Source organism: Lissotriton helveticus, chromosome 8, assembly GCF_964261635.1.
Source record: "Lissotriton helveticus chromosome 8, aLisHel1.1, whole genome shotgun sequence".
Classification (NCBI taxonomy): Eukaryota; Metazoa; Chordata; class Amphibia; order Caudata; family Salamandridae; genus Lissotriton; species Lissotriton helveticus.
The window spans coordinates 409,408,186-409,431,218 of NC_136069.1; the positions used below are offsets into that span (position 1 = coordinate 409,408,186).

At 44.7% G+C, this 23,033-nt stretch overlaps 1 protein-coding gene across 1 annotated transcript in view; it reads left to right on the forward strand.

Moving 5' to 3' along the window:
- COG6 (component of oligomeric golgi complex 6) overlaps positions 1-23,033 on the forward strand; it is a 464,502-nt gene that overhangs the window by 347,174 nt on the left and 94,295 nt on the right. Inside the window, exon 14 of the mRNA XM_078657244.1 lies at positions 11,749-11,880. Coding sequence (XP_078513370.1) covers positions 11,749-11,880 — 132 coding nt within the window. The remainder of the gene's footprint in view (positions 1-11,748; positions 11,881-23,033) is intronic.

The following is a 23,033-nucleotide window of genomic DNA, read 5'->3' on the forward strand; positions in this document are numbered from 1 at the left end:
ACCAATATCAATTGTACTACACGCTATGTAGTATATATCATCGAATGCAAATGCAGGAAAATTTATGTGGGCAGCACTATCCGTCCCCATAAAGAAAGGATAGCTGAGCACATGAGAGCTATCCATAAACAGGATCCAAGGTACCCGGTTGCTCTGCACGCGGCTGCGTGCGGTGAACAATCTTTGGACAAACAAGTCTCATTTTATGGGATTGACACTGTTCCGATCGGAGTACGAGGCGGAAACAGAGAATTGAAATTGAGACGCTTGGAGGCAATGTGGATTCTCCGCCTTCGGACCGTGTCTCAGGGGTTACATTTTGACCAAGAGATGCAATTCTTTCTAGGAGATTAAACCACTCTATTCACAATTCCTGCATACACGTGCACCAATTTGCAGCTAAGACACATACAATAATCTTGTTATTTACTGTAGTGGATGAACTATTACATTTTATTACTATGTCTTTAATACCAGTCTTACGTTCAGTCACCCCCAATGAGGTTTACATGGGGTATCCATTGGTACTAATAGGATGGTCCCTTAGTGTACTATCACAACATATGAGGCATGAATTTATGTCACAATGGTACTGTATTCCTGTTATTTGGACATTCATGTAATTTCTGGTATTTAACAGCGATTTGCTGCAATTGTTACGCTAACTACTTGTTTCCAATTCGACGAATGTATTTTCAAATAAGAATACAAAAATAATTTGACTCAAATTTTAAATTTGTATAGATCGTACCACCAACACCACTGCATGGTGTGGATCGGACGCATGATCAAACACTTTTGCATGTTTATTTTATATTTATTTATTTTTATACCCGTTTTTTCCAAAGACCATCGGGACTATACATTTAAAAGAATCCGATTTTCTCATGATCGTCCAATTTGTTTTAATATCTCCTAGAGGCGCACCCGCTTCCGGGTAACTTGACGCTCTAGTCTTTCTCATACGGTTCCTTCCTCATTTGAGTATATAACCACTTCCGGGTCGGCATCACGTGTCCGCACCCGGAACCTTCACGTGGGATTACTCGTCCTGCCGGCTCTCGCTACTCAAACGGGTACGTTTATGCTCTTGCCTATCGTCCTGACCTGCAGCCATCACGGTCCGATCTTTTCACTAATATCTACATGATTATACATACATGGGTTTTAGGAGCGAGCTTACTGACGCTCTCACTCCAATTCTTGTTACCCACAGATCATATTCCTGAAAGTAACTACAGGACTTTCAGTTACATATGCGGAGTTAACTTTTTACAATCAAGAACCTTCTGAGTGGATGCTCTCACCATTGTGTGACACCGATGAACTACAGGCGGTCAGAGCACTATTTACCTAACGTAAAGGTGAGACACCCAAAACAATGTTGTGCATATTGTTTACTTCGTGCGCCCCCTTTCTCACATATATCCTTTGCGATTCAAATAGCACCTGGTGTTTTACAAATGCGCTATTTTATTTGCTCCTTTCCAGCACCATTACTGTATGAACCCATAACGAATTTGGAGCTACACAAAAGTTCTACGAAAAGATTTAACCTGGTCTCGAGCGGGGCCGGGTCGGAAGTATCACCGGCAAAGCGGTGAGCTCCATTATGTTTTTCAACATTTTCATTTTGTCAGTGTTATTATTCCCTAACACTGCTTACGACTTGTTTATAGTGCTCTATGTCGTCTCACCATGTAAGCATTGGTTCTGATACGTTCCTTTGCCCCTTTGTTTCCCTCTCCTTGGTAATGCTACAGACCTGTGGTTCAATACCTTCGCGCTACAGGTAGGAAGCGCACCCCTTTCTTTCGCCTTGTAATTTTATATTTTATTTTTGTTCGGTATAAACTGACCGAAGGATGACGTTAATGATAAATGATTTTTGTCCCTGCACTACCGTTTCATCCACCGCTCACATTTTAGTCACGGGAACTAGACTTTCACTAATCTCTCCCCAGTCATATAGACCGCGTCACAGACGTGCCCAATGGAAATCACGTTCCTTCATGCACCGACATCTGGACACCTTTTGGGGCCGTTATTTTTGGCTTTGTGTGCTTCCACAATACAGTCACTCGCCACTATCATGATTTTCACCTGCACCTGCACTTGCACTAGAATCAATTAGATACACAAATAATCATGAAATAAGTTTTCGTAAAATGTCATGTGGACATTATATTCCATTATGTATTTTGTATCCTCCCCAGCCCTGAGGAGTCGTGCAAGCATTGTTACCGCTTGACGACGAAACACGTGTCGGCTGGCCATCTATGCAATAAAAGAGGAATCGCATCACCTTCGTTTTCCTTTTCTGCGAATGTTGTTACTTGTATACACTAATGTCCATTGAGACATCTTTCACTATACTTTCTAGTACTGGTGTGCATTAGGTTTTCGCTGTCGCTTTACGCTGATTGTTGGGTGATAATTCAAAGGCCTTATCTGGAGATCATAAGACCTGTTGCAAACTGCCAAGCTCAGAAATGGGTTTGTTGAGAAAAGGGGAGGGAGTGTGCATTATTTCTCTCTTTTAGAGAATAATCGAGGCTATCATACTGAACTAGTTTATTTTCAAGAAACAGTCTTCATCTACGACTCTTCGGATCTAAGAGGCTGCCACAGTGAATTGTGAAGCACCGACTCACGATCACTGTTTGGCGAATGACTCATGAAGGCACTTTACTAGTGTATTCTTCATATGGCTGACATTTCTCAGTACACTAAGGGGGAATCAAGGTATAATTGGAGGCAGTTTCAACTTAAAAAAAAAAATCAGAGCTGGATGCCTTCCAGCAAGATGAAAGTATAGGTTTCTTCAATCTGGTAATTATATATTCAATTATGGTGCCTCGGATTAATAAAGATACATCACAAAAATTTCGAAAGTGGAATATTTAATGTGAAACATATGCGAGCAGTTTGAAGTATCTGAAATATTCTCTGCATGAAAAGGAAGTCTTTATTTTATTTTATTTTTTTATTTTAAATAACCTAGGAAACCAGTAACAAAATTCACCCATTTAAATAAGTGATGACAGTTCGCTTTCTCTGGCGCCCAAACTGCACAGATAGCTAGAGCGCCTGTATGCTGTTTAAAAGGGTAAATGTTTAAGCATAAATCTGTCTCGGAAATCTAAAATACAGTTTACTCAAAGGAGACCTTTCAAATTGTCTAATTGGCATTTTGCCGCTGCCAAATTCTTGGATAATGTCTAGCATTTAAGAAATTCTTCGCAGTGGGATGCTAACTCTGCACCACCTAATGTTGGATAAAAAGGTTTTAGGAAAATTGTTATTGGCATGTTTGCTGTTTGATTTTCTCAAATGTGCTTGCACTTTTGTCAAACGCATTTTGATTTGTTTCCTAAATATTATTTGTAGGTGGACCATTTTAGATGGCGATATCCAGATCCAAATCTCTTTTGCGCACATAGATGACAGGTCAGCGTGAAGTTTCATCAGTGGCAATAAATGACAGATCATGGTTTACAAAATTAGCATCTGTAGATATTTACAATCGGAGATGTATTTATTAATACAGATAATCCGCTAGGCAAACCGGAGTGATGCGTGTAGTAACGGTGCTTGAAAGTGGGTGTTCCCCAGGGTTGTCATAGTGGACAGTGAGGCTGGTGTGGACAACCATGAATTTGTAACTAATTGGTTGTTAAGAAACATTCCGAAGGTCATTTAACCCCTCATATGCTCACTTATACTCACTTTATAAAAAGCTACATGTTGAGTGGCAAAGTATCCCATACACTTCCATATTTTGAAAGGGTGTAGGGAAGGGGCGTCTCGACATGGAAACTATTTCCCATGAGGGGGTTAATGTGCACCTTAATCAAAGTCTTAAACCTGGAATGTGCCCTCACTTCAGACAATCCTCAGGAGGCCGACTACAGGCAACAGGAGTGAGTACACCTGTAAGTATACAGGTTTCTGAAGATTTAAAAAATGAGGCAATCTTTGAGGTCATAGGTGTTAGTCTGCAATGCCAAGATTTACTCATTCGTATATGAATGGGCCGAAGTCCACCAGTGGTCTTTCGTCTGTTATGTGCCACCTATAGCATACATCTCCTTAATGGGTAAACTAAGTTTCTGATGGATAGTTGTAACCATAGATTCCACACCTTGTGAATATTCTCCCAGTGTCAAACTGGAACAGGAAACTTCAATGCAGTACTCCTACATGCCGGTAGGTGGCATCACGTGGCTCTGCACCAACTTCATTCTGCTCTTGAATTGACGAGCAAAGCCGCACATGAGAACCTTACATGTGCGCTGATGTCAGTTCTTTTCTTATCACACCATGAGACACAAATCCGGAGCTACTCCGTCTTTTGAGAAGGCTTTTCCAAATTTTTCATGCTGAGAAAGAGATGTCATCTCCCAAAACAGCAGGGATTAAACCATGTATTGCATGGTTGTAGACAGATGACAGTGACACATTCCCTTGAGACATGCCTCTGGTACCTGAGTCTGGAACACAACTCCAGGACTTGTGACAACTGCACCCAGATGAACCCGAAGGCCAGCAGCGGCCATGAGGTGAAACACATCGCTGAACACTGAACGACTCCCTGTCATGATCAGTCAAAGTCGAAAGGAAGGTCCTGTTCCCATGATATATCTTCACCGCAGTCAAAGTCATCAGGTAAGTTTAAGAAGAAACATTAACAAAAACTGAAAGCTTTCTTGTTTCATGTCTAATTGGCTTGGCTTTAGATCTAATTATACATGAATCTCTGTTCAGGATTTACTGCCCCATCTTTATGCCACTGTCGACTCTAGTGCGCCGAGATACCCCTTCTGGAGTTTATTCAAGCGCGTTATAAACCCGCAAATAAATAAATAAAAGTCCAAGCGGGACTCAGGCCATTCCAGAGAAGGCGCAAATGCATCAATGTGCCTGTCAATCAATTAATCAATCAACTCGAATTTGCTAGAGTTCGGCTAATCACCCGAAAGGGTATCCAGAAGCTGGGTTTTTGCTGGGATCAGTTAATGAATAGAAGGAAGAAACAAGAAGAAAGCAATGAAAACGAGGAAAAAGCAAGGAGAGAGCACTCAAAAAGGGGGGAAAAGCAATGAGACTGCAGTGAAAATGAGGGAAAAGTATGGCAAAGGCACTCAAAAATCGGAGGGAAGAAGCAAGGAGAAAGCAGTGAATACGAGGGAAAAGCAAGGAGAAGCCAATAAAAATCAGGGAAGCAAGGAGGAAGCACTAAAAAAAAGTGAAAAAGTAAAGAGAATACAGGAGCAAGAGCGATGCAGCTCCACGGGGAGAGCTGGACCTGGGACCTGCTGAATGGAGGTCACGCTGCGGCCTCCTTTAAGTAGTTCCTAGGAGGTGAGATTGGCTGTGTGCGCGGCTAGACAGGAAAACAGGCAGCTGGCGGGAACGGCATTGAGGGAGAACAGGGAGAAAAGCAATGAAACGAGGGAAAAGCAAGGAAGGCACTCAAAAAACAGGGGCAAAGGAAGGCGAAAGCAGTGAAAATGAGGGAAAAGCAAGGAGAAGGCCCCCCTAAAACGAGGGAAAGAACAAGGAGAAAGCAGTGAAAACAAAAGAAAAGCAAGGAGAAGACACTCAAAAACGAGGGAAAAAGCAAGGAGAAAGCAGTGAAAACGGGGGAAAAAGCAAGGAGAGAGCAGGAGTAACAGTGATGCAACAGCACTGGGAGAGCTGGCCCTGGGACCTACATGTTTTGCTACCAATCCCCATTAGAGCCAATTCCGAACTTAGGGTCAGATCAAACATTTGGAATACAGATTTCCTAATTGTGATACTTTCTGAATCGCAATTAGGAAATCAGTATTCCTATTGTGTGAAATTCTTTTGAGTTTCATTAGAGAGTTCTAGTGGGTCGCCAATAGACCTACCTCATGCATATTAATGAGGTAGGTTGTGATTTGCAACCCATTAGGAATCACAGCCATCACAGGGATGATTGCCTACTGAGGTGAGCAGACCACCGTGTCTGTGATTGCTTTTTAATAAAGCAATCTTTAAAAAAATTTTTTTGAATGCTGGCCGTATTCCTTAAAGGAAAACAAGATGTGTATAAAAAGAAAAAGTTAAATGTTTGCATTTCTTAAAGTAGGCAGTGTTCCGTGGGACCACTGCCTGCTCTTAAAAATATATTTTTAACATTCTCAAATGGGAAGGGGTGCCCAAGGGACCACTTCCCCTTTGCGGATGGGTTACCACATTCTGATTTGGTATTTGGAAGGGACGAATGAGTCACCACATTCTGATTTGGTAGCACATTCCAGTTGCGATTCGGTAACAAGTTACCAGATTGCAATTTGCCTTTTGTATATTGTAAAAAGCTTTTTTGCAAGTGCAAAAAAACTTTTGTACATCTGGCCCTTAATCCTGATGCACTTTTATCATCGGTCCATTGGCGACGTTGCACCATTTTGAGATTTTCATGAGGCCATGTTGCGGTTTTGCTTCATTTTACTGTTTTCTGTTGACATGCCTTCATTCCCCATGTATCCACCAGGGCCTCCATTCGTACTTCAGACGACAGGATGGTTCCATCTGTACACTGTGAACTCGCTTTATGTACTGTACCCGCCCTGCTGGCGACTTCGGTTGCAGCTCCATCCCCTGCACCAGTTCTTTTTGCATCAACTTCGGTTTTGCCACCGGAGGAGGAGGTTCACCCCATCCTGCTCTCTGACTCTGAACCAATCTCAACCCAACTTTGACCAAAGCTGGGTGCCAATCTGTCCGTCAACCCCTCTGATTCAGATATCCTGGCTTTATTTCATGCCACAATATCTTTGGCACACATTCAGATCATGACAATTTTGATGAAGGGACTGACTTTATCCCCCAATATATTGAGGACAGTATTCTGAGGAGAATTGGTATGAGGGAGTTACAGGATGCCAGTGGCCTAGACACTGGTCTGTTTGTCCCACCCCTTAACCCTTCCACGATTGAAGCGGTGATCTGGATCCCCAGTAAACAGACAAATCGCTCATCCCCACCACCAGGCAACCCAGATGTTCTTACATAGCACCCTAGACCTAAGATTTTGATGGTACGGGCATCCATAATTAAGGTGAATTCAGACTCCTTCATCACCACCCCGTTAGATCGTGTGTCAAATCGCATGGAACATTTTGGAAGCATATGTTTCCGTCAGCAAACCTTGCTGTTGGAACTATCATTGGCAGCTGCCTTTATTTTTATGTATTTATTTAAAGAGTTTTATATAGCACTGGCTAGACTCAGAGGTATCAGAGCGCTTTACATGAGAATCAACAATGCAACAGAAAAAGTTCAATAATTACGCAATAAATCCCCCCAAAAATAAAAAAATAAGCAGTACAATTAGGAGAGGAGAGAAAGGATAGAGAAAAGTAGTGGAGGGGCAGGGGAGGAGAGAAAGGGAGGATAAGGGAAGAGACAGTACAGAGAGACGAAAAGAAGTCTGTCGAAGGACCGACTGGGTAGGTGATGACCAAGCAGGGATTCCACGGCCCATCTCCCCTATAGCTAAACCAGGTAGCTCCATCGGGCGTCAGACAGGAAAGTTTGGTCTCAATACATTGAGAGAGGGGGGAAGGAGAGATATAAATAGAGGGAGGATGTGGGAGAAGACGACAGGCGGGAGGGAAGGAAGTGTAACAATGTGGTTCAACAATTTAACAGAAAAAGATCAACAAATTACACATTACATCAAACTATCAGAAACACATTAGGAGAGGAGGGAAAGGAGAGAGAAAGAAGTGGGGGGTAGGGGAGGTGAGAAAGAGAGGATAAGGGAAGAGACAACCATAAAGACGAAAGGAAGTCTGACTAAAGACCGACTGGGTAGGTGACGACCAGGAGGGAATCCACGGCCCATCTACCCTATAGCTAAACCAGGTAGCTCCATCGGGCATCAGACAAAGTAGTTCGGTCTCTAGTGTCGAGGGAAGAGGTTCACAGAAAAAAACAGGGAGGGAAGGAGATAAGGCAGAGATACAAAGGAAGGTCTGCCCAAAATCCAGCTGGGTAGGTGACGGTCGAGGGGGAAGTCCCAAAACCCATCTCCTCTATAGCTATCAGGTAGCTCCACCCATCCCTTACGTAGCTGCTCACATGCCCTATGGAACACGGTTGCTCAAATTTTGCCAGCTGTCCCAGACGACCTGCGGGCATCCCCCACGCAGGCTATTGAGGATGGACATGTCGCAGCAAAGTTTGTCATTCGGTGTGGCTTGGACACAAACAACAGTTTAGTTTGGGAAATGGGAATAAGCGTTGCAGCTTAATGTTAAGCCTGAATAAGGTCTACAGGCTTCTCCGGGACGTCCAGACCTCTTTAATGGAAATGCCTTTCAATGACTCTTGCCTTTTTGGCAAAAAAGTGGATTCAACCTAGGAACAGTTTAAAGAAAGTAGAGCCACAGCACATTCCTTGGGTCTGTTTGCCCCAAACAGTCTAGTCAACCAGCAACTTAGCCCCCTCTGTGGCTATGGCAGGTTTAAGTTTTGCCAACACCAGACTCCTTTGCCCATCCAGCCGGTCTTCAAGGCTTTTCATGGCTGGGTTGTGGCTCACAAAGACAACACCCAGGGCATGAGTGATAATGTGCATCTCAGTGCCCTGCCCCTCCCGCAGCTGCAGCCGCAAAACCGCTTTAGTGTGTTCCCATTCTGACACTCAGCCACTCTATAGAAGGCAGGATCCTGTATTTCTTCCAGAGGCGTCAAGCCCTCAGACAAGTGGGGCCTTCAAATTGTCCACCTGCGCTGCACCTTCCCATTTCTTTCCACCCTGCTTCTCCTTCGACCACCATCAGGGTGGCTGATGGAGGACCACCTGTCTGTCTTGCAGCAAGAAGTGACATCTTTTACTATTCATATCCCCCGAAACCCTTCCGTCTGACACTTCCCCCTCCACCTCCCCTTTATTCATACCAAACCTCCTCCTACTGCTATGAACTCCCCCCCCCCCAAAAAAAAGAAATCAAAACCCTTCCTTCTTCTATCCCTCCACTATCCTTTTCAATCCAAATAACAGACTAACTTCTCCATGACTCAAATTAATTTCATATTTCCCTATACTAATTCACCACTAATCCTGTTTGGTTTCAAGTAGAGTGCTACCCGCCGAAAAGCGCTTCAAGACCTCATTAGGGGTAGCAAGTGCTATATAAATGCAAACCCTTCCCACTTCTATCCCTCCACTATCCTTTTCAATCCAAATAACAGACTAACATATCCACCAGTCAAATTAATTTCATATTTCCCTGTACTAATTCACCACTAATCCTTTTTGGGTTCCAGAGTAGCATACAACTCACCCAAAAAGCCGTTTGATGCCTCGTCAGGGGGGTAGGTACTAAGCGCTATATAATTACAATGACATCAAACCAACATTCAGAGCGCTTCACTGGCTCCTGATGGAATCAACGCTTTTTGTTCAAGGTCCTTTGTACTGTTCACAAAGTTTCCTGGGGAAAGTGACAAAAGAACTATAATCCTAACCCTCGGACTCTTCACCAACCAAGAATCTAAGCTTATCAATTGACAGTCTCATCACCCAATAGTCCTTCAAATGGCTTCAGCGTCGAGGCAGATTCTTGGGAGTCCAGGATCTTAGGCTCTGGAACAGCCTGAATCTGAATCAGAGTTGAACCGAACTACAGGGAGTATAAAAATAGAAGTTTTCAAACTTGCCTCTAACTAAGGTGCTTGCAACTGGAGAATATTGCCTGGGTTTCTACCAAGTTTCAACCTTCAGCTCTTCATGACACTGCAGTGCTCAGAAGTACTGCATACATACATACATCCCCAAAAGTAGAGTTGACATACATACATGCCCGAAAGTGTAATTGGTAAATTAAAAAATAAATAAACAGTCTTGCTTTACCTTACGCTATTTTATCAAAACGGCCCATATACCCAGTACAAATCTGCTCTGCCATTTCAGTGTTCTTCCATGTTGCCTCATGTCAACAGTAGTGATTATTCACCATCAGGTTTGATCATGTAATGCCAGTTTCTTGACCACATGTTATTGAATATTCTTATCAATAATATTTTCAGATCGTTATTTTAAGACTCACTTATGCAACCTTGCTATTCCCCAACTACAAAACTATGGTTTAAAAGGCATTCTCCATTCGAAAATGTATATTGCTAAAAATAACCAAAAAGTCGACTAAGACACACAAATTTGAGGGTTGATAGAAGAGTTGAGAATGTTAGTGAAGCAGAAACTCCATAATGGTAGGGAAAGGAACGATAAGCACCAGAGAATATGGGAAAACTACTTAGAAATGTAAGCTGTCTTAGACTGGCTATTGATCATTAATAGGGAAAATAGCCCACTCTAAATTGTGTATATTATTTCCAGACCCTGTGGATGTAACATGATAATATTACTTGCTGTAAAAAATCACAGCTTATTAAAAGAGAGAAAAAACTATTTTGTGGGATAGTAGTGATTACGAAATCATCAATCTAAACTCAGAATATTTCATTTCATGTAAATTTGTACTTTTCGAATCCGCAGATAAGCCCTCCAACACGTATTGTATACATTTTTAAAAGGCAAGATTGGTAAGCATCATTCCTAATTTTCCGAAACTCACTATTTATCCATGAACCTGCCCCATTACTAATGACCGGGAGAGTATATGTTATGTCTGACAGGCATGTTGGACCTGCGGCCATTGTAACAGTGAATTATATGCCTCTCTTGAACAATGATGCCAGGTGCTCTGCGGAGCAACTCCTAACACGTATGAGCCCTAGGAGAAATGAAGGTGCAATTTAGAATTTTGAAAAATGCCCTCCATCACTGAAAAAGTTGAGCATTTGTTCCACCAGTGTATATGGATTTTATATCCTGTATCTGCAGCTTCCTGAAGGCTAGTGGTGCCAGAGATCATATATTATCCGCTGACGTCATGTGAGGCATACAGATTAGTACCAAAGACTTGTCACGATGTTAGTGGCTCATTTGCACCACGGGGGTCATAGGGATGCAGCCATCAAACCGTATGATTGAAAATCCCAGAACAAGCTGTGTTAAAACTCCTGATAGGGACTTTATAATTCAGATACGTATGCGCTCTAAAAACCAGTGAAATGGACCAGTGAGATTATCGGCACCAGTGGAACCCTAATGCACCCACATCAAGTTTGGGGTAGAAAGGAGGTAGTTTCTATAATCATGGCTTGCCAACTTCAGACTTTTTTAAACTTGAAGTTGATTTTGCCCAGCTTTCTAACGTAAGCTATTCGCTAGCGAGGTAGGCATGCAAGTACAAAGGGTAATATCGTCTTATCACTTCTAATCAAAGCGTACGCCGTGCTCCATCTGCCTTTCTCACGAACGATTTCATGCAAGGGAGGTGGTGCTTGTGTACCCATCAAATGTTTGTGGTTTTCATTAGCAAATGTAGTTATTTGCACGTCTGAGCCCTAAACATATTGTTACTATTTCCTGTGAAGACAAAAAGGAAGGGCCAATAACTGAGTTTGTCCACATGTTTACATGAAATTTTTCATTGAAACGATTCCAAAGAAGGAGCTCAATTAAATAAGTTAGCGATTACCAACCACTACCACCCCTAACTTTACCCTTCATTTATTGGAACTGTAAGTTAGTATGGTTTATATAGGTAGCATTTTTTACCAGATGCACATAGCTCATGCATCCAGAGTGTTTCATGATGTGATCAGACTTTACAAGTTAAGACCAATCTTTGTTGTCTGTAGGTTGAACTTCCACCCCCTGATCTTGGACCAAGCTCTGCATTAACTCAAACGCTCACCTTGCTCCGTGAAGTTCTTGTGTCCCACGATTCCTCTGTAGTCCCCTTGGATGCAAGACAAGCAGATTTTGTACAGGTAAGCTCTGAACAGTGAACTATTACTGTGTAGAAAAGTATGAGTCAATAAAGACTGCTACATGTACAAATAACTCTATGGGAAGGATTACGGTTGGAGGCGTAATTTTTTGCCCGATAATTAAGGATACCAGGGTTTCGTTAATTATCGGGTGCAACAAATAACACCTATTATGTATATATGGGGAATAACATGCACATTTTGGTATTTAATGCACAAAGATTTGCATAGTACGGTAAACACCGTACACATTTTTCCTGTTAAATCTAAGCAGGCTTGACCTGCCAAAATTTAACCAAAGTTTGAGGTATTTAACGCATCCAATAATTATCTAATGCGTCCAATAATCTTATTATGCAAAAGTCCAACCAGTGCATATTATCCAGCGGCCTATAGGAAATATGTCATAAGCAACGCTACCCAACTTCACAATATACACCATTAATCCTAAATCAATCACAAGGCCCATAAACTAACATGACATATTTTGACCAACTGAATCATGTGACCTAATTAACCTATTCACAAATTATATACATTTATATACAACCGCGGTAAATGAATTCATCACACTTTACAAAACCCCACAAATTAATTAAGCCACTATGGCGATAAGATCTTGCTAATGGTAACCTAAACTCATGAAATAACAAGACCAGCTTGTTTTCCAAAGTAAGATTTTTATTAGCTATTTATTTAGAAAATGTATTAGAAATCTTTATTAAAGCATTTTATTAGATTCATTGCAAATGGTATTGACAGTTTTATGAAAATCAGAAATATTATTCAAAATAGGAAATAACAGTTTAGCATAATCAAATCCTAAGTCCCTAACTACACTTACTATATTAAGACTAAAGAAATAAAGCCTTTTGAGGACTCTTACGTGCTCCAAAGAAAGTCTGTCTGCACGACACCCTCATCAAAGGTCAGCAAGAAGCAGCCAATTTTCTCTTCCACGGGGAAGAGTTTTTATACCTTTCTACGCTAACTAATCTAAGTAAAATATATATTTTCTTTCTGCTGAATCGGAGTCCCATTGGCCCATCAAGTGACAGGCTACCGTCACCACATTTTTTAGAACATCAGTTCCGTCACTTTCTTAGAGTCCATTTTCTCTGGTTTTTGAACAACGAGGCTTCCTCCAGTTTGCAACATTAACCGAAAGAGGATCATAGCTTCCTCGAATATGAAACTTGTCACACGCTCTTCTGCCGGTTCCTGGCCTTGGCCTTGCTCGACTAAAGGATAGTCAGCTCATCACGACAAAATGTTTCAGCAGAAGGAATTCTTTCATCATGGACTCTTTCTTGCTCCGAGCAGAATTTTAGCAAACACGAATGCACTAGGCCCAGAACCACTTTTTACGAAAACTATTATATAAACAAACACAAAAGAATAATTAATGCGAGAAATACAGTTCGTTCTGTTGCCACCCTCCATTGCTAATGATTAACCCATTAGTCTAAATTACCTAGCTGAAGCACACAAATAAAGCAGCATTTATATCTACCATTCTTCGTTTAATCCAGCGGGATTCTTTATGCACCTGTAAAGAGTAAAGTGACACCACATAGACAGGAAATCAAAATAAGCACATGCCATTTATTTAAAACAGCTGCAATTAATTATGACACAACAATAGACCTATTAATTCATTATTTTCCACATACAGAAAGATGCAACATAATGCACGTTTATGAGCACACATGTTAGTAACCCTCGTGTTTTCTCGTTTATGCAACTTTTAAAACTAAGTTGAATTAATACACACATAGCACAAATCGTTAACATAATTAATTTAGTTATGGAAGTGTGACTTCACGAGCTGAAATGAATACATTTCTGAATCTCGCTCCATCAACTCCCTCATCTGGTGATTTCCAAATCACCACACCACACCCAAAATTTAGTAAATTTTTCTCAAACGAATATGTTTCGATTTCACTGTGTTAGTGTTTCTAAAGACTTGTTTCAGCAAAATCTTTGCAACTATCATATTGAGCTCTGCGTAACTCCTCTATCTCTACTTCCCTCTCATGCTCCTTCCTGATTTTGTAAATTCTTCTCTTTTCCCTCATGTGCTTCTTCCTTTTGTGTAACATGCAACTGATCTTCGTCAAAACTATCACAAAAATTATTACAAACAAAGGTGTTAGAATCTTGCCAAGAACTGAGCCACCAATCTCTTGAAACCAGGTTTTGATAGCTTGAAATCTTTTTGAAAGACGTTCTAAAAAATCATCCTCTTCTAAGGGAACTATTTCTGAATGCATTTCTGTGATGTTTCTAATGTACATTTCAATATTCTTGCTGTCATCTGGGATAAAAGTACAGCAATGCTGTACATGTAAAATGCCACAGACTCCTCCTTCTTTTGCTAGGAGTATGTCCAGTGCAAGGCGATTCTGCATCACCATCAACCTAATCGCAATGACCTCGGTATCCACTAATTGGAAACCACCTGCTGTGTTAGTGGACAATCTGTCAACGATTGTGGACAATTTTCTGATCCTTCCCGCATTCAGGGTTATACCTACTAAAGGTATCACTGCCTCAAAAATGGCTCCCAAAATTTCTGAAAAACTTTCTCGTTTAAACCTGTTTAGATGATTACTGATTTCAAATGAACCTTCTGCATTTCTGTCAACATGAAATATTTTTGGAAAAACAAGACCAACAAAACATGTCCCGTACCAATGGTCCGGGAGATTATAATAAGCTTTGTCTCCACAGATAAAATAGATCCCAGGAAAAATTGGATCTCTGCCACCTTTGAATCCCCAACCCCCTATGATTTGGTAAGTGTCCTCACAATTGCTAGCTCCTACAAAATAGTTATCAAATAGTGTATTATCTCTCCTAATGCAAAGCTTGCCACTAATTGGTTTGTCTATGTCAATTGCAACATTGTCAAAAGACTTGCCATTAATCTTTTCATCCTCCTTCTGCCAGAATTTGGATTTGGTCTGTTTGACCATTTCATTTCTTTTATAGATTGCCCTTCTCTCCTCAACTAAATTCAGGAAAGTCTTTTCCTCAGCTCTTAATTTGCAGGTAAAATTATTTTTGTAAGCATACTCATAGGTGAGTTCATTAGTAACTAAAAAGAATTCCCTCATCTGTTTGGCTTGCTTTTTTTTTTTTTGAAAACCTTTATTGGTCATAAACACATGAAATACAGCTCAGTGCCTACAACCCACATACGTAGGCCGGCATTTACAGTGTTCCGTAAGAAGATGGTCAAGTAGTCACAATAAGGGTATGAGATGAACACAGCAAGCCGCCTACAACCCACACGGGCCGGCCGCGATGTATTTAGACATGGGTCATAGAGGAGATTGCATGAGATCTACTTGATTACTATGTGATTTTTGAGCAACAAAGCAATGAGGTTACTTTTAACATTTAAAACAACTTAACAACGTATTATGTTCATTTCCTTCCCCCAGCGAAGCCCCCATGCTGGAGCAGTGGTGTGGCGGAGCTTTGTAGCGCGGGGGCGCGAAGTTGACGTCCCTATCCAGCATTGGATGCCAGGCCATGCCGGCCGTGTCATTACCACTGCATTAATGGTGACTCAACCTCGGGGAAGGTATTTTTCACGCTTGCCATGCGGAGAGTACGATATTGTGTCGTGCTATGGGTGTGTTGCAGTGGATATTTGCCTGAGTGAGATTAACCGTTCCGAACCAAGTCCGAATAAAACAAAGGGGGGGGGGACGCCCGTCTCCTCGCAATCCAGTCCCTCCATGTTCTTTACGTTATGTGTTAGGGGGCGTAACATTCGGTGCTACGTGTGTTTGCAAACGCAGGTCCTAAAGCAAGCATTCTCCAGCAGGGGGTAGCATATGTAGGAGGCGCGCGCTGGGGTAATGTCGTTGACAGTGTGAGAGTGGGTATTGCCCATGTGTGGGGGCGGTGCGGCTATCACTGCAATCTATCCCTCAGTTATCCCCCTCAGCGGATGCCTCATCAGTGTGTGACTGAAGTAGGTATGAAGTGAGGGGACCCCATAGATCCTTGGGTCGTGATTTAGGTGGTAAGAGGTCAGCATAATTGTGTAATTGTTCTTGCCAGGTAGCCATGCAACTCAGCCAGTCCTTAAATTTAGGTGCCCGCCCCCTGCCCCATCTGCATGCCACCAGCCGTTTAGCCAAAAGGAGGCTTAGTGCAAAAAATTTGCGGTTCGTCTTAACAGCAGGGTGAGCTAGTCCGAGCAGTGCTATTTTAGGACAAGGGTCTATGGATATTCCGATCATGGCCGATAGAGCGTCAAACACCTCCAGCCAGTACGTGGCGACTGCTCGGCATCCCCACGCTAGATGTATAAAATCTGCTCCCGGGGTGCCACATCGGAGACATCTATCGTCGTCCTTGAGGCCCAGACGGTGCAACTTTGCCGGCGTGAAATAGAGCCGGTGCAAGAATTTATAGTGTATCAATCGGAGGCGTGTGTTTCCGGTTACGGCGTGTGTGTGAGAGCAGCTCGTCTCCCACTGCTCGTCTGTTATGGGATCGGGTAGGTCAGCATCCCAGTCGTGCCTGGCTCTAAAGGAGGGAGGCGATGGAGCCACCTGGACGTGTTTATACAACATGGAGACTACATGCTTCGGGGCCGTTGCCTGGAGCAGGGAGTGTAGAGGCGTCATGATTTCTGGTTCGTCCGGAAAATTGGGCGTGACGGATTTAATGTTTTGCCGGAGGCGAACATAGAGGAAAGTATCCATCATCGTGGGGGAGTTGTCCCCAAAAATCTGCACTGCCGTGCGGAAAGTGCCCTGTAGGTAAAGATCTCCCCAGGTGTTTATAGCGTATTTGGCAAGGAATCTACGTCCTAATTCTTCTCGGGCGACACTCACTCTGGGGTCATTAGCCACCGCCATTAGAGGCGAGTAGGCGAATAGTACTCCCATATGCCCTGTAATGCGCTTCCAGGCTCTAACAGTACAGTCCACCGTAGACGGGTCTCTGTCGGTCATACTGACCGTAGTGTAGAGATACCCAGAGGGTTTTTCTGGTCTCATATATCCATCCTCAACTGCCAGGTGGGCCATGAATGGAGGGGGATGGAACCAGTACGAAGCAAAATGTCCTTGGGCACAATCGTAGTATTTTCGGAAGTCCGGGACTTCAAACCCTCCCTGGTGGTAAGGCAGCATCAGGGTTTTCAAACTGAGTCTAGCTTGTTTGCCTCCCCAGATCAGTCGCGATAGCTGGGAGTCGAGGGCCCGAAAAAAGCAAGAACCCGGGCTATATGGTATATTCGTAAATAGATATAATAATTTGGGGAGGACCACCATCTTTATAAGTGATATGCGGCCTGCCATGGATAAAGGAAGGTGTAGCCACCTGGTAACGCTGTCTGTCAATTTGTCCAGGACCGTCCCATAATTTGCCCTGATAAGGTCCTCTCGATTCCTGGTGATTCTGATTCCTAAATATTTTATTTCATCGGATTCCCATACTAGGGGGTAGTCCAGAGGAAACTCCGAGGTCTTGTCTGTCAAGGGGAACATAGCAGATTTTGCCCAATTGATCTGTATCCCCGCTATAGCCCCGAATTTAGTAATCTCGCGCAGTAAGGGATTTAGATTGTCTCGTGGTTTGTCTACATAGAGGGTCATGTCATCAGCGTATAATGCGATCAGGAGTTGCCGTTCCGGGTAAACTAGTGCACGATGTCTGTGGTGTTGTCTAAGCTTCGCGGCTAAGGGTTCGATGGCGATCGCGAAGAGTATCGGGGACAGAGGGCAACCCTGCCGGGTACCCCGATGGATCTCAAACGGAGCGGAGCGAGCACCGTTGAGCAGCACCGTAGCTTGGGGTTTATAATATAACAGCCGAATCCAGTCTAAAAAATTAAAGGGGACCCCCATCCTTTCGAGCAGTGCAAGGAGGTAATCCCACTCCAGGGAGTCGAACGCCTTTGTGGCGTCAAGGAACACAGCAGCAGCTTCGCACCTGGGGTTAATATCTTGCAGCACTGCCTGTAAAGTACGCAAATTATGGGATGTGGCACGGTTCGGAACGAACCCCGCCTGATCTGGAAGGACGAGTCGTTCCATAAGGAGGTTGAGACGTGTAGCGAGAACTTTAGCTAAGATCTTGCTGTCTGTATTCAATAACGAGAGGGGTCTGAAGGAATCGCATTGTTCGGGTGGCTTACCCGGTTTCAGCAGTGACGTTATTAATGCTTCCCGCATCGTGAGGGGGAGTGAGCCTTCTTCCAATGCCGCATAGAAGACCTGTTTCAGTATGGGTGCTAGCACATGTATAAAGGATTTATAAAAATCGATCGGTAGGCCGTCCGATCCCGGCGCCTTCCCTGACTTCATGGACATGATGGCATCCTTGATCTCATCAAGTTTGAGCTCGTGATGAAGGAATTTTTGCTGGGACGGTCCCAGCCAGGCAATAGCAGTGTCCTCTAAGTATTCCTGCAAATTGAGCGTGTCGTTCCTATGTGAGGTGTAAAGCGAGGTGTAGTGTTCAGTTAACACTTGGAGTTGTGTCGCGGTATCGTGTTGTGGTGTGCCATGTTTGTCCAGTAAAGTGGGGACATAGTTTTGATATCGAGGGGTTCTGACTGCGTTGGCCAGCGCCTTACCAGGTCTGTCTCCCTCACCATATACCCGAGCATTGAAGGGTTTACCCAGAAATTTGCCTTCCCTATCCGCCGCTTCTGAGTATTCGTTCAGTTTTTCCCTAATCTGAGCATGCGCTGCGCCGTCCCTGTCTCCATTCGCCATCTCTCGCTCTAGCTGACGGAGCTCTAATTCTAGCTTGCGTATGTCTGTTCGCAGCGCCTTGAGAACTCCTCCCCCTTTGGCGATACAGCTCCCCCTCATCGTCACTTTAAAGGCCTCCCAAACTGTAGTGAGACTCGAAACTGAATTAATATTCCGTTCAAAGAACTCTGTGATTTCCTGCTCCAATTCAGCAGTGAAGGCAGTGTCAGTTAGGTGTGCGGGATTCAGGCGCCAGTTCAGGAAAGGGGGTGTGGTAAGGGGAATGGTTAGGGAGAGAAGAACCGGGGAGTGATCTGAGTATGTGCGCGCCAGATGACTTGCTTTGGTTAACCATGGGGATAGACCTGCTGAAACAAATACATAGTCTAGGCGGGGCCATGTGGAGTGGAACGCAGAGCAATGAGTACCTTGTTTGGCAGTGGGATGCAAATGTCGCCACGCATCTACCAGGCGGTGTTCCTTCAGTATTCCTAGTAGTGATCGTTGAGTATTAGTGTAATGAGAGGCATGTGGGTGCGACCTGTCCTGTGCGGGTATTAGGGCCGTGTTGAAGTCTCCTCCCAGCACCACGTGATCTATCCCCAAAGCCTGTATTTTCCCCCACATGGTGAGAAGAGCATCGGGGTCATCTGTGTTAGGACCATAGTAACATGCAAACAATATTGTGTGTGAGTGTAATTACCCCCATAGCATACAATAGCGCCCTTCAGCATCTATCTCAGTCCCAGCTGGAGTGAAATGCGTTCCCCGTTTCACCAGTACTGCTACCCCTCTAGCGTAATTAGAATAGGAGGAGAACACCCTGCTCATAGCCCATTTAGAAGCGAATGGAGGGGAACCGCTAGGCATCTGATGAGTTTCTTGCAACATAGCTACAGATATCCCGTGTCTGTCCAGATACCCCAGTATTTGTCTTTTTTTCTTCGGGTTATTTAACCCGCGTATATTCCAGGAGGTTACTCGGAACTGCGAGGCGGACTGTGGTTCAGTTACGTCTCCCATATTTCTAACAGAAAAAATTAGTGCCAAACATCTACAACATCCATGCACAAATAACAAATGGCATCAGATATGTGAATCGAATCCCAACTACCCTCTCGGTATGCCCAACTGCTAGTGTGAACGGTAAACAATTCTGTCCAGCAGGTAACATGTTGGAACATTCCCCCTCCCACTCCGGCAACCCCAACTCGCCGGGCATCCTGAACCCTCCCAATCCCCACTATCCCTCCCAATCCCCACTATCCCTCCCACTCCCCAACTTAAAAACACTAGCAATGTCACATATCCCTCCATTCTACCACAAGAAGGGAGATTTTGGGGCTCGCCCATTGGGGTACCGTACTAGGGGCACCAAACTTGCCATCCACCTCCCTACTCGCACCCACTTGGAACCAGGTACAGACCCGGTCTCTTGGCGTGGGACGGAGGTGGGCGATCGAGCCTGCCAAATATGTATACCAAGTCAAGCAACATTGTTAATTTGTACCTCACCATGATGTTGGCGCCTAGTTCGTCACCTCTCCTCGTCAACGGAGCGGTCACAGTGAGTATGGACTATTCTTGCTGGTTCATAGGCGAAGTGGATCTGGAGCGGTGATTTTCAGCGCCTCCCCTGGTTTTGTCCGTCCTGTGTCGTTTAAGGAAGTCCTCCACCTGCTGAGGATTTTGGAAGAAGTGTTGCTTGCCCCGTGGGAAACCTTCAATTTCGCCGGGTACAGCATGGCGTACGTCATCTCTTGATCTTGGAGCTTCTTCTTTACACCTGAGAATTTCCTCCTGGCTTCCTGCACCGCCGGGGTGAAGTCCGGGAAAAATGAGAGTGTAGTGTTACAGTAACCTACTGTGCCAATCTCTCTCGCTCGACGGAGCACCGCGTCCCGGTCTCTATAATTGAGGAATCTCGCAATGATGGGGCGAGGTTGGGCACCTGGCGGTGGGCGTGCGGCCAAGGATCTGTGGGCTCGCTCCACTATTAAGTGCGAGGAGAACGATTCTTTACCAAAGAGTTCGACGACCAAATTTTCAATGAACACCTCCATCTTCCCGGTGTTGGTGGACTCCGCAAGGCCCAGGACGCGGATGTTGTTGCGCCTGGACCTGGCTTCTAAATCCTCGTTTTTCTCCGCGATGATTTTTAAGAGCCTGTCCATTTGGGTCACCTGTCTGTTATTCGTAGTGGCACCATCTTCCAGATCTGATATCCTATCTTCCGCTTCTTTAAGTCTGGTGTCGTGCTGTTCCAATTTGGTAACCACACTATCCATGCGAGTATTGATCGTGTCAATTTTGGCGTCTATACTTGTCAGACTCTGTTGCATGGTCAGCAGCAAGGCTTTCCAGTCGTCATCAGGAGGTCCACGGGCGGGAGGGCTACCTTCGGGTTCCTGCGTGTTTCTGGAGGCCCGCTTAGTTTCAAACGGTATTTTTGTCTGTTTGGCGTCATTGCGGCCCATGTCGCGTCTAGGCGCACGCGAAGCCGGCGTGGTAGGAGCAGCCAGTGTGTGGTGACGCGAGGTAGCGTCTAGTTGACAAGGCGGAATTGCAGGGCGGAAAATGCCCCTCCTGGAAGTGGCACTATGGGCGCAGTGTAGGTCAGATGTGACGTCTATTTTAATTCTTTGGCCCACGAGCCCAAAGTAGTACAGCAGGGCTGGTGAACAGTGTCTCCCCAGCCACAGGTGAAGCAGGAGACGTTATTGACGTTAACTTAATCCTCCCACCGATGCTCCAGTGAGGGTCCCCCTGTGCGGACCACAACAGGAGAATAACCAGGAGAGCAACCAGGAGAGCAACGCCGCAGTTGTAAAGGGGGCCAGATCACCTTGTAGGTTATGTCCTGTAGCAGATCAGGTGGCTGTGGTCAGGTATTGCCGGCTCTGCGCCAACGTTCAGTGTGGCCGGTGGGCAAAGTCACATATGCAGGCGAGTGAACGGTGAGGTGGCCTCCACGCCTCGCCGATGCGAGCTGGAAACGATGAAGTATCTGGGCCGGTGCGGTGCTAACCCCTCAGCAGTGCGCGTCGTGCAGTAAAAGGCGGGAAGGTCGTCCCAGGAGAGCCGGCGGGTACTGTGAGCGCCGTAGGAATTGCCTGCCAGGTCACACAAGCAGCATGGACGAGCCTACCGCCCTTGGGGTGACAGTGGGTAGGTCACAGCAATGCGCGGGCGGCGGGAAGGTCGTGAATAGCAAGCGGGATTTATGCAGTCTCAATGCGCTGCAGCGCAGGATGTATTTTTGCTCCCTGCCAGAGTTTTTTTTTTTTTTTGTCCCGGCTGTATTAGCACCGATGCAGTCTGTAATGCCGTGTGGAAGTCGGCGCCAGATAGCGCGTCTTGCCGCTGCTTGTTTAAATCCGCTCCGCCGATAATGGCCTTGTTCGCGCTCTTTTCGCCGTTAACGGCTGTCCGCATTCACTCTTAGGATGTGGCAGAAAGAGGAAGGGCTCACCGTCAATGTAGGGAGGTCCTCCCCCAGCGAGACACCGGCGCAGAGTCAGCGACGGCACAAAATCTGTTCCGCAGTTGATGCGTCCGCAGCTCCGGTGAGGCCGCAAATCCCCGGAGTTTCCCAGCCAGCCGGCCCCGGAGCGGCGGGTCACTGGCAGACAGCCCGGGCCGCCTCCGAGTGAATCAGCGGATATCTTCGCTCTCAGACGGGCGATTCCGACGTTACTGGCCCGCTGAATGCGGAATGGCGCCGCGGTCACCTCGGTGGGGAGATAGAACAGCTGTCCCCGGTCAGGATGGTCAGAAGGATTGATCAAAGGCTCGATCTGGCGAGAGCCTCACTACAGTGCGGCCATCTTGGTTTGGCGCCACCTAGCGCCCCCATCTGTTTGGCTTGCTTGTGTTTATTTAAAGCACTCTCAATTTTCAGATTAGCAAAAATATCATCATAGTTTGAGTAATAGTACTCTAAGCGGCCAGTCTGATAAAATAAGCTAGCTATCACACTACAGGTTATGCCATAAGTAAGAGGAAGCATATTGTATGTCACTCCCTCAGAAACAGAAGCAGGCAACTTTACACAGATATAGCAATCTTTGACACTCATAACCTTAACATACTCTCCCAAAAGCCTCGAAAATGTATTGCTTGAAAAATCACCAACAGACCTATCTTGATGTGCCTCCAGTCTGTGATCAATAACTTTGTTAGCTTTGTTTGATGCACTATGTTTGTCCTGACTAACTGAAGCTTTGCTTGTCATATTGACCTTGTACATCTCCTTATCGATCCTGAAAGGAAAGATGACAGCTAAAACTAACCATAGCAGAATTAATATGAGCATAAATATCAGACTCATCTTACAGCATTTTTTAAGGATGGAACATTTCGAAGTACCACACGTCATAACAAAAGGCATTTTTTTTTATTTTTTTTTATTTTTAGTAGCCT